This window comes from Gymnoscopelus braueri, assembly GCF_963280865.1.
Source record: "Gymnoscopelus braueri genome assembly, chromosome: 4".
NCBI classification, from domain to species: Eukaryota; Metazoa; Chordata; class Actinopteri; order Myctophiformes; family Myctophidae; genus Gymnoscopelus; species Gymnoscopelus braueri.
The window spans coordinates 2044848-2057153 of record NC_137605.1 but is presented as its reverse complement, the minus strand read 5'-3'; the positions used below and the strand labels follow the sequence as shown (position 1 = coordinate 2057153).

The 12306-nt window shown below is 42.2% G+C and overlaps 1 protein-coding gene across 1 annotated transcript in view; it reads right to left on the bottom strand.

Moving 5' to 3' along the window:
• Positions 1–2264: 2264 nt before the first annotated feature.
• The window catches only part of LOC308083925 (uncharacterized protein), a 20973-nt gene continuing 10931 nt past the window's right edge, over positions 2265–12306 (bottom strand). Inside the window, exons 6-10 of the mRNA XM_080426347.1 lie at positions 12206–12306; positions 10150–10240; positions 8602–8753; positions 3874–4021; positions 2265–2472 (exon numbers count right to left, since the gene is read on the bottom strand). The exon at positions 12206–12306 is cut by the window's right edge and continues 46 nt beyond it. Of these exons, the coding sequence (XP_080282473.1) occupies positions 2310–2472; positions 3874–4021; positions 8602–8753; positions 10150–10240; positions 12206–12306 (655 nt within the window). The 3' untranslated portion in view covers positions 2265–2309. The remainder of the gene's footprint in view (positions 2473–3873; positions 4022–8601; positions 8754–10149; positions 10241–12205) is intronic.

The following is a 12306-nucleotide window of genomic DNA, read 5'->3' as shown; positions in this document are numbered from 1 at the left end:
GCGCTCGTAAAGACAGTGATGTCACTGAAATGCTACAACTTCTCTGTCTGCCGTCTCGCCTCTGCTGTGACATTAACATTATGGGTAACTCGTTAAAGTGGCAAATTAAATGTGAAACACATCAACTATTAAGAAAACAAGAAGATATGTTGACAAAGACACTCCATACATTTGGAAACATATTTTTATTTAAATCAATATCGTCTCCAGTTAATGTAGGAATATTTTAAAAGTAGGCTAATTCTCATATCCTCTCATAGGGAATGCATTGAGAGCTGCAGTTCATCGTTCTAAAGGACCTCAAGTAGCGGCGCTGTCTCAAAAGTGGGCGTGAATGTGTAGGCCTTCCGCTTCCGGCCGTGTGTCTCTATAGGAGGGCTGTGGACACTTCAGAAACCCGCCTACCAGTGACATCCTCGTTAGAAAGTTTTTATTTTTTTTACACACACATTTTTTATGATTGATTAGATTTTTTTTAAATTAAAGTTCTTAATTGGGTGTAATTGGGTTATGACCTCAATTACACCCAACAAACCTGAACTTTGAACATTCAGTGTTTTTTCTGTGGTCTGGGGTTTTCTGAATAATTAGGCTAAACAAATTGCTGGGATTGGCCCCTTGACTTTGATGTCATAGTCCCTTAACCCCGCCCCCTCTCCTCCCCGCCCCTCCCCTCCCCTATCCATGTATTAAAACCTTTTAATACACGTTTGAAGGACCATGATAAAGACTTAAAATGTGTTGTCAAACTGAATGTCATGACACCTTTAACACAAGAACAATGGCTTCCATTTGTCATGAACTGTGTACCTTTTTATTGTGTAGTTCTGTTCCTAGTGTTTCCTGTCTGCCCTAGTTGCCGTTTCCTGTCTTGTCTCAACAGTCTGTAATGGCAAATGTAGTTCACCTGTTGTCCTGCTCAGTCTCAGCCAATCATGTGTTGATTGTAGTTATGTTTCACCTGTGTCTAGTTAGTCTTTGTGTATTTAAACCTCCCTGTGTTCAGTGTTCCATTGCCAGTTTACAGTTGTTGTCATGGTGTGTCCTGCCCTTATAGCCAGCTTGTATCGTGAGGTTGATAATAAATCCTCATCAAACTTGATCTTTCTGCCTGTGTGGTTCTGCACTTGGGTTCAACACTTGTCTCATATGGTGACACCGTTATAGCACGCTAACTTTCCAGGAATAGAAAGCCTGCAGTTTCTATTAGCTTGCCTTGGATTCCCCATCGACGATGTCACTGGTAGGCGGGATGCTCCCTCTCTGTCCCCCCCTGTCCCTCCCTCTCTGTCCCCCCTGTCCCTCCCTCTCTGTCCCCCCATGTCCCCCCCTGTCCCCCCTCTCTGTCCCCCCTGTCCCCCCTCTCTGTCCCCCCCTGTCCCTCCCTCTCTGTCCCCCCCTGTCCCTCCCTCTCTGTCCCCCCCTGTCCCTCGCTCTCTGTCCCCCCCTGTCCCTCCCTCTCTGTCCCTCTCTGTCCCCCCCTGTCCCTCCCTGTCCCTCCCTCTCTGTCCCCCCCTGTTCCCTCTCTGTCCCGCTGAACGTGCGTCCACAAATAGCAACCCCACTATTCCTGCAGTTGTCACATAGATCAGGTGACAGCACAGAGTGGACTCTCTCTCTCACACACACACACACACACACACACACACACACACACACACACACACACCTGTTGCTACACTCCACGTCTCAGCGCTACAGAAGATCAAACAGTGTTTACATATTGATCATAATCCCAGATTAAAGAGCCTTCACAGTGAGGTCATGTAATGAGGGGAACGCCATTACACAACACACTTATCATGCCTTTACACTTAAAGGTGGTGTTGTTGTTGTACAGTAAGTGATATTAAAGGTGGTGTTGTACAGTAAGTGATATTAAAGGTGGTGTTGTACAGTAAGTGATATTCACTTAAAGGTGGTGTTGTACAGTAAGGTGGTGTTGTACAGTAAGTGATATTCAGAAATCAGATTTGAACCATTTTACTGTATGAGCCGTGTTCAGACAGAATGCATGAAACCGATCCCACTCCAATCTGGACTGGAACGATTGGGCTGGATTTGGGCTGCCAATGACTGGAGGTCCCCAGGGCTCTGTACTAGACCCCCCCCCCCCTCCTTTCTTTCCCCTCTACACCAAATATCTTCACCGAAAATAGCTGACGCTACGAGCCAAGGACGCGTGTCACGATGCGACGTGTCCTGAACTCGTGGATCGAGCTATTTTCGCCAAAATGTTCCGTTCCCCGGAAAAAAGGTAAACGAGTGCTAGGGGGTTCATGTGGTTCAGATAGAGCGCCTCCTGCTGGTCAGAAGAACAAGCTGCGGAGCTGGTAGAGGAAGTGCTCGTGTTTGTGTTTGCGGGCGCGGCAGCAGCCTCCCATGTAGTCCCAGGCCGAGCGCTTACAGTAGTTGTAGAAATGCTCCTCGGCTCTGTGCAGCGTGCGGTTCAAGTCCAGGGTTCCCTGCAGGCTGCAGCGGAGACAGAAGAGGGCACAGTGCTCTGTTACGTTCAGAGGAGACAGAAGAGGGCACAGTGCTCTGTTACATTCAGAGGAGACAGAAGAGGGCACAGTGCTCTGTTACATTCAGAGGAGACAGAAGAGGGCACAGTGCTCTGTTATGTTCAGAGGAGACAGAAGAGGGCACAGTGCTCTGTTACATTCAGAGGAGACAGAAGAGGGCACAGTGCTCTGTTACATTCAGAGGAGACAGAAGAGGGCACAGTGCTCTGTTACATTCAGAGGAGACAGAAGAGGGCACAGTGCTCTGTTATGTTCAGAGGAGACAGAAGAGGGCACAGTGCTCTGTTACGTTCAGAGGAGACAGAAGAGGGCACAGTGCTCTGTTATGTTCAGAGGAGACAGAAGAGGGCACAGTGCTCTGTTACATTCAGAGGAGACAGAAGAGGGCACAGTGCTCTGTTACGTTCAGAGGAGACAGAAGAGGGCACAGTGCTCTGTTACATTCAGAGGAGACAGAAGAGGGCACAGTGCTCTGTTACATTCAGAGGAGACAGAAGAGGGCACAGTGCTCTGTTATGTTCAGAGGAGACAGAAGAGGGCACAGTGCTCTGTTATGTTCAGAGGAGACAGAAGAGGGCACAGTGCTCTGTTATGTTCAGAGGAGACAGAAGAGGGCACAGTGCTCTGTTACATTCAGAGGAGACAGAAGAGGGCACAGTGCTCTGTTATGTTCAGAGGAGACAGAAGAGGGCACAGTGCTCTGTTACATTCAGAGGAGACAGAAGAGGGCACAGTGCTCTGTTACATTCAGAGGAGACAGAAGAGGGCACAGTGCTCTGTTATGTTCAGAGGAGACAGAAGAGGGCACAGTGCTCTGTTACATTCAGAGGAGACAGAAGAGGGCAAAGTGCTCTGTTACCTTCAGCGGCGGAAAGTAAATTAAGTAGATTTACTCCAGTACTGTAGCTTACTTAAGTATAATTTCAAGGTATTTTTTTTCTTAATTTTCTCAATAATTTACACTTCAACTACGCTAAATCTCAGAGGCAAACGTAATTTTTTGCTCAACTACAATTATTTGAAAACTTTAGTTACAAGTTACTACAAATTTTGATTATTATTTATTACAAAACAATACATTAGCCAAATTTTACATTTCTTCTGCTATTTGAAAATAACAGATCTACAAGCTCCCTCTCAGAGTTATAGACCTGTATGGGTCCATTTGGGTCGTGATCATTATCTTATCGTAATGAATTCGAACCCCCTGGAACCCCCCCATCCCCCCCATTCATGGATTTATAGTTAGTTTTTGTTGCATTCCTAAGCCAATAATTTGATGAAAGCAACATAATATCGTTTGGGGTGAACTATCCCTTTAAGAGCCAGTAGTGTGTAGAAGACATGCCTGCTAGTGAACTGGATGAGTTGCACATCGTCTCTGCACCTCAGCAGAGAGTCTCTGTTGTCTATCAGGATGGTAGCACAGATGAACAGCTCGAAGGTGAAGTCTGTGTTGATGGTGTGAGGCTCTGAGCCCGACGTCTCCTCCACCACTGGAACACAACATGCACAACCATCAGAAGACTTTATTAACCACTGGAACACAACATGCACAGCCATCAGAAGACTTTATTAACCACTGGAACACAACATGCACAGCCATCAGAAGACTTTATTAACCACTGGAACACAACATGCACAGCCATCAGAAGACTTTATTAACCACTGGAACACAACATGCACAGCCATCAGAAGACTTTATTAACCACTGGAACACAACATGCACAGCCATCAGAAGACTTTATTAACCACTGGAACACAACATGCACAGCCATCAGAAGACTTTATTAACCACTGGAACACAACGCTATCAGAAGACTTTATTAACCACTGGAACACAACGCTATCAGAAGACTTTATTAACCACTGGAACACAATGATATCAGAAGACTTTATTAACCACTGGAACACAACATGCACAGCCATCAGAAGACTTTATTAACCACTGGAACACAACGCTATCAGAAGACTTTATTAACCACTGGAACACAACACTATCAGAAGACTTTATTAACCACTGGAACACAACGCTATCAGAAGACTTTATTAACCACTGGAACACAACATGCACAGCCATCAGAAGACTTTATTAACCACTGGAACACAATGCTATCAGAAGACTTTATTAACCACTGGAACACAACATGCACAGCCATCAGAAGACTTTATTAACCACTGGAACACAACACCATCAGAAGACTTTATTAACCACTAGAACACAACGCTATCAGAAGACTTTATTAACCACTGGAACACAACATGCACAGCCATCAGAAGACTTTATTAACCACTGGAACACACCACTATCAGAAGACTTTATTAACCACTGGAACACAACACTATCAGAAGACTTTAATAACCACTGGAACACAACGCTATCAGAAGACTATATTAACCACTGGAACACAACGCAATCAGAAGACTTTATTAACCACTGGAACACAACGCTATCAGAAGACTTTATTAACCACTGGAACACAACGCTATCAGAAGACTTTATTAACCACTGGAACACAACGCTATCAGAAGACTATTAACCACTGGAACACAACGCTATCAGAAGACTATTAACCACTGGAACACAACGCTATCAGAAGACTATTAACCACTGGAACACAACGCTATCAGAAGACTATTAACCACTGGAACACAACATTCACAGCTATCTACACCATGAATTAAAAAAAAATATATATATATTTAATATAATATTGTTTATGTCCCTCAAACGTTTTTCAAAAGGTTTGAGCCTAAATCAAGCCTCAGATATACTCATTCCAACTAACTTCTCTCTGGCTTATAAAGCACTTTCACCTGCAATACCACATTGTCCTGTTTGGCACGGGGCACTATTGAGCAAGTTTGTATGCATGTTATCTCCTGGTTCTGTGTGGAAAAAGTAAAAAATAAAAATAAGAAAAAATAAATAAAAAATAAAATATTTTTAAAAATATATATTTTTTGTTTTTTGGTTGGAACTGAAAAACGGGAGGGATTGTACCCTGACGTGACGTCACGTCAGGGTGCAAATCAGTTTGGCCTGTTTTGAGACCAATTTACAGAAAACCCCAGATATGCTGTGAAAGCCTGAGTGTTCAAACTGGGGTATTTTTGGGGATAGAAGAGAGGTACTGTAGGGGAGACCAAAAACACACAAAAAAGAAGAAAAGGTTCAAATTCATGGTGTAGCCCCTTTAACGCATTACAAACAGTACAGCAAGTACAATAACGCAAGCAATGCAAAAAGGATAACACAAAAAAGCCCAGAGGGCTTCCGTTGTGGTTGCAATTTGCGTCAGGTGCTCATAGGGTGGCAGAATGCCCTCCCTGACCATCTGAGAGCACCACCGTCCGTTAACGCTTTTAAAAGGACCTTTCTTTTTAACAGGGCATTTGCCTTGCCATGTGTGTTGATAGCTTGTAGGTCTGCTATTTTCAGAGCGCCAACACCCGAGCGCAAACAAGCATAAAATGACTTTTAGTTCTACTGGATCTCTTCTCCACTAGATCCCTCCCTAACATGTTAGTCTAGTTTTTATTTGTTGACGAAATTGACAATATATTTAGTCTTAGTTTTAGTCATCGTAGCTTAGTTTTTATTTAGTTTATATTTAGTTTTCGTCAGTGAAAAAGGTAGTCGACAAACATTGTTCGTCATAGTTTTAGTGGATGAAATCAACACTGCTTGTGGACCAGGCCAATTGCTAAATGCTGTACTCAGTCCTCTACCCTGAGGGTTAGGGTTAGGGTCCTCTACCCTGAGGGTTAGGGTTAGGGTCCTCTACCCTGAGGGTTAGGGTTAGGGTCCTCTACCCTGAGGGTTAGGGTTAGGGTCCTCTACCCTGAGCCATCACAGTGTTGATTTCATCGACTAAAACTTTGACAAAAGAAAATCGTCAACTACCTTTTTTCACTGACAAATATTTAATAGAAACTGAATAAAAACTAAGCTGTGATGACTAAGACTATGACTAAATATATTCACAATTTCGTCAACATATAAAAACTAGACTAAAATGTTAGTGAGGGATCTAGTGGAGAAGAGATCCAGTAGAACTAAAAGACAAGTCATTTTATGTTTGGTTGCGCTCGGGTGTTGTGCTCTGAAAATAGCAGATCTACAAGCTCACAACGCGTCGCGCTGCGACGCGTTGTGAGCTTGTAGATTGGCTATTTTCAGCATGCAACCGAGTGTAAAATCAGCCATAACGACGCCATCAAGGCACCGCAAACATACATTTTAGTCGACTAAATGAACTGTAGATTTAGTCGACCATAGCCTTATGATATTCAACTAAAACTAGACTAACAGCAAAACATTTCAGATGTACTAATGTATGATTAAAACTAAATGGAATTTGACTAAAACTGAATCAACATTTGCTGTCAAAATCAACACTACATCCCACGCTAGTAAAGTGAGCTGCCGTTAGGTGAGTCCTGGGTGTGAGGTCTAGTAGTAGTAGTGTAATTGGTTTGTTTGGAGGTGCTAGTGTACCATGATGTGGGTTCATATTCAAAATGACACTGGATGAGGGCTCCAGCTAGGGTCCTCACTCCTCAGTGCATTCTTATTGATAAACCAGGAGATTCTGTCCAAATGTCTTGGTCTTTGGTTAACTTTCTTGATTACTTTTTCACCAGAAAGATTGTTATCCAAAATACAACCCAGATGTAATCTATATATATATTTTTTACTTGTGAGTACATTATCAGCAACACTGACCGTTAAAGTCTGTGGCCTTCCTGAGGTTAATGTTGGACCCAATAAGAATAAATTCAGTTTTACCCAGGTGTAACAGTGCAGTTTGTTATCAGAGAGCCGAATGCAGATTTTGCTGAGCTGAGGCTGTGTCTGCAGCCTTAAAGGTTTAATGACATTCACTTTTACGCCACATTCAAAGTCTTTGTCCTGGTCCTTCAAAAGTGTACAAAAAGTTTTAAGTGAAAATTCCATTCCAGTGATCCATAGCAGGTGTTTTTCTCTCACATTTCTAAAGCCTTTTCAACTGCAATGAAAAAAGAAATCTTTGCCTGCGGGTGTCGCTGGTGAGGGATTTTGCCTGTCAATCATCGCCTCTGCTCCGCCCCCCCCAAAGGAAAGGATAGGGGAGGGGAGGGGCGAGGAGGAGAGTGGGCGGGATTAATCGACAGTGACCTCACTGTCGAAGGGCCAAGCTCAGATTACTTTTCAGCCTAATTATTCAGAAAACCCCAGACCACAGAAAATCCACTGAATGTTCTAAGTTCAGGTTTTTTGGGTGTAATTGAGGTCATAAAACCCCAAATAAAACATTGAAAATAAAAAAAGTGAAAATGAATGTCATGATACCTTTAATGCTACTATAGAGCTAGCTACCAACACTACAGAACGACCCAGCCTCGTCAGCTAAAACCATCGCAGAGACACCGTTTGTGTGTTGCTCAACACGCTCGTTGATGTCATCAAGCTGTGTGGGAGCGACGAGCGAGGAAAATATAAAGGAAAATAGGAAGAAATAGGAAGTTAAAAAGAACAGGGAACTGGTTGATGGAAAATAATTAGTTCTCCCCTCATTACAAGCAGGAATTGTGTGGTGAGAGAAGAGACGTGGAAATGGTGAAACAACACTATAGTGTCAGGTTGAAGCAGTCAAAAGGTGCCAGTCTCTCCTGGTATATCCTACCTACAGTCTCTCCTGGTATATCCTACCTACAGTCTCTCCTGGTATAGCCTACCTACAGTCTCTCCTGGTATATCCTACACTGTACCAGTCTGTCCTGGTATCTCCTACCTGCCTAGTACCAGTCTCTCTGGTATCTCCTACCTGCCTAGTACCACTCTGTCCTGGTATCTCCTACCTGCCTAGTACCAGTCTGTCCTGGTATCTACTACCTGCCTAGTACCAGTCTGTCCTGGTATCTCCTACCTGCCTAGTACCAGTCTCTCTGGTATCTCCTACCTGCCTAGCACCAGTCTCTCTGGTATCTCCTACCTGCCTAGCACCAGTCTCTGGTATCTCCTACCTGCCTAGTACCAGTCTCTCTGGTATATCCTACCTGCCTAGTACCAGTCTCTCCTGGTATCTCCTACCTGCACAGCAGCGCTTGCGGGCCAGTCTCTCCTGGTATCGGGCTCGCTCCACCTGTTGGGAGATGAACTCCAGATGGTCACAGCTCAGCAGCTCAAACAGACGCAGGGCGTCACTGGGTTCAAACTCCCTCTGGAAGCCCAGGAGGAGCCACCTGAAAACACAATCATTTATTTATGTCCACATGAGGTATAATACAAGAACACACATATTTACTATGTGCTGTAAGGTCTAACAGAACGAAACATTACATTTTGTTCTTGCATTTGAAGATGCCATGCAGGAGTTTTTTATCTTCCAGTGCGTTGGGGCCTTCGTTTGGTCTTATCCTACGCACCTTAGGGGGAATACTTCTCTCGTGTGTTCTACAGGAACAGCCTTATGGCTTGACAAAATACTTGTGGTGGTGTTGTTACTTCTATTTGATTGTGACCTGGGTTTACATGTGAACTTTTGCACCAGAGATTATTTCAGTGTTATGCATTTGGTATTTTGCCGAATTCAAGAGGGGAGAGTGTAACAGGAGTTATTTTACATTTATTCTATTTGATGAAGTTTGTCAAAATGTAGCTTATTGACAACATAATGCACCCTCTAGATATTTTGTGCATGCTATTTTCTCTATAATACATTGTCTGAACAACAGCGCCCTCCGCTGGTGGACCCACAATTCACTGTGGTCAAATGTGCGCACGTGACGTTGCTAGTTTGTGATTGATCCAGAATTCCACGACAGTGGGCTACCAATGATAAAAGAGATTGCACATACTTTTGCAAGCAGTTTAGCTGCTTTTTTGGCCATTACATCCCAAGTTGTTTGAAGCCACTTACGGCCAACCTATGGACATGTCCTATAGGCTGCCAAAGACAGAAACGAGTAGATTGCACCTATAAGCTTATAAGCTGTGTGATGTATGGAGGAATGGCTGGTATTTAATGGACTTTAATCATAAAATCCTCCTCTAAGCTATAGAGTCAAAGGTGCAGGCCACTTCAAGGATAGAATGTGATCTGGAGCCTTCATTGACAACATCAACATCGGGTGTATTAGCAGAGAGATGTGCAAAGATTCCAAGATTATCAGTACAGAGATGAAACATGGAAGGTTTGACACAGCAATGTTTGTACATTGTAACTGGTTAGTGGAAAATGTTTAGATATTCCTCTGATCTCTGAATCCAAGCCCCCCCCCCCCTCCTTTACCCGACTACAACCTTTTGATTCGAAAACTGCAAGAGAAACCATAACTAGCATATGATGTTATGAATGCAATCGTTGATGAATTGAATACATAGGACTACAATGGAAACAAGTAAACCAGGAATTTAATGTGTTATCCCTTTAGCCGTGTGTGTGTGTGTGTGTGTGTGTGTGTGTGTGTGTGTGTGTGTGTGTGTGTGTGTGTGTGTGTGTGTGTGTGTGTGTGTGTGTGTGTGTGTGTGTGTGTGTGTGTGTGTGTGTGTGTGTGTGTGTGTGTGTGTGTGAGTGTGAGAGAGAGAGAGAGAGAGAGAGACAGTACCTGGTTGTGCCAGTAGGTGTCAGTACATTACCTGTGACAGAAGGTGAAGCTCTCCATGCGGTCAGTCACCAGGTGGTTGTGAAGCTGAGGGTCCAGCTGCTTCAGTAACGCTGCCTCTAGCTCTGAAAAACAGAACTACAGTTTATTAATATTCATATTATCGCAGTCAGGCACCATGTATTTACAAGGAGACAGACACTAGCGAAATGTTTCTCAGCTAATTGCACCACAATACATTTTGATTATATGTTGGCGTTATTCATTGCATGTCTAGACATGTTTACAACATGTACAGTATAGATGCATGTTGAACAATCATCTACACTTAGTATTAAAAATCCTTTGATCTGAACACCGTCTTCTGACACCAGGTCAGTGTATTATTAGAGAAATAGTGAATATGTAAACATAATGAACATTTAAACATGCATAGTGGCTTAGTCTCACCTATCTTCCTGTGTAGAACATCATAATTCATAAAGTCTCACCTATCTTCATGTGTAGAACATCATAATTCATAATGTCTCACCTATCTTCCTGTGTAGAACATCATAATTCATAAAGTCTCACCTATCTTCCTGTGTAGAACATCATAATTCATAAAGTCTCACCTATCTTCATGTGTAGAACATCATAATTCATAATGTCTCACCTATCTTCCTGTGTAGAACATCATAATTCATAATGTCTCACCTATCTTCCTGTGTAGAACATCATAATTCATAAAGTCTCACCTATCTTCATGTGTAGAACATCATAATTCATAAAGTCTCACCTATCTTCATGTGTAGAACATCATAATTCATAATGTCTCACCTATCTTCCTGTGTAGAACATCATAATTCATAATGTCTCACCTATCTTCCTGTGTAGAACATCATAATTCATAAAGTCTCACCTATCTTCATGTGTAGAACATCATAATTCATAATGTCTCACCTATCTTCCTGTGTAGAACATCATAATTCATAATGTCTCACCTATCTTCCTGTGTAGAACATCATAATTCATAATGTCTCACCTATCTTCCTGTGTAGAACATCATAATTCATAAAGTCTCACCTATCTTCCTGTGTAGAACATCATAATTCATAAAGTCTCACCTATCTTCCTGTGTAGAACATCATAATTCATAATGTCTCACCTATCTTCCTGTGTAGAACATCATAATTCATAATGTCTCACCTATCTTCCTGTGTAGAACATCATAATTCATAATGTCTCACCTATCTTCCTGTGTAGAACATCATAATTCATAATGTCTCACCTATCTTCCTGTGTAGAACATCATAATTCATAAAGTCTCACCTATCTTCATGTGTAGAACATCATAATTCATAATGTCTCACCTATCTTCCTGTGTAGAACATCATAATTCATAATGTCTCACCTATCTTCCTGTGTAGAACATCATAATTCATAATGTCTCACCTATCTTCCTGTGTAGAACATCATAATTCATAAAGTCTCACCTATCTTCATGTGTAGAACATCATAATTCATAATGTCTCACCTATCTTCCTGTGTAGAACATCATAATTCATAATGTCTCACCTATCTTCATGTGTAGAACATCATAATTCATAAAGTCTCACCTATCTTCCTGTGTAGAACATCATAATTCATAAAGTCTCACCTATCTTCCTGTGTAGAACATCATAATTCATAAAGTCTCACCTATCTTCATGTGTAGAACATCATAATTCATAATGTCTCACCTATCTTCCTGTGTAGAACATCATAATTCATAATGTCTCACCTATCTTCCTGTGTAGAACATCATAATTCATAAAGTCTCACCTATCTTCATGTGTAGAACATCATAATTCATAAAGTCTCACCTATCTTCATGTGTAGAACATCATAATTCATAATGTCTCACCTATCTTCCTGTGTAGAACATCATAATTCATAATGTCTCACCTATCTTCCTGTGTAGAACATCATAATTCATAAAGTCTCACCTATCTTCCTGTGTTGAACATCATAATTCATAAAGTCTCACCTATCTTCCTGTGTAGAACATCATAATTCATAAAGTCTCACCTATCTTCCTGTGTAGAACATCATAATTCATAAAGTCTCACCTATCTTCCTGTGCAGACCATCAGCTCTGAAGTCCTTGGAGAACTTGTCCATGTAGCAGGAGAAGCTCCAGAAGGTGTCCACCTCACAGTCCAGGACCTCC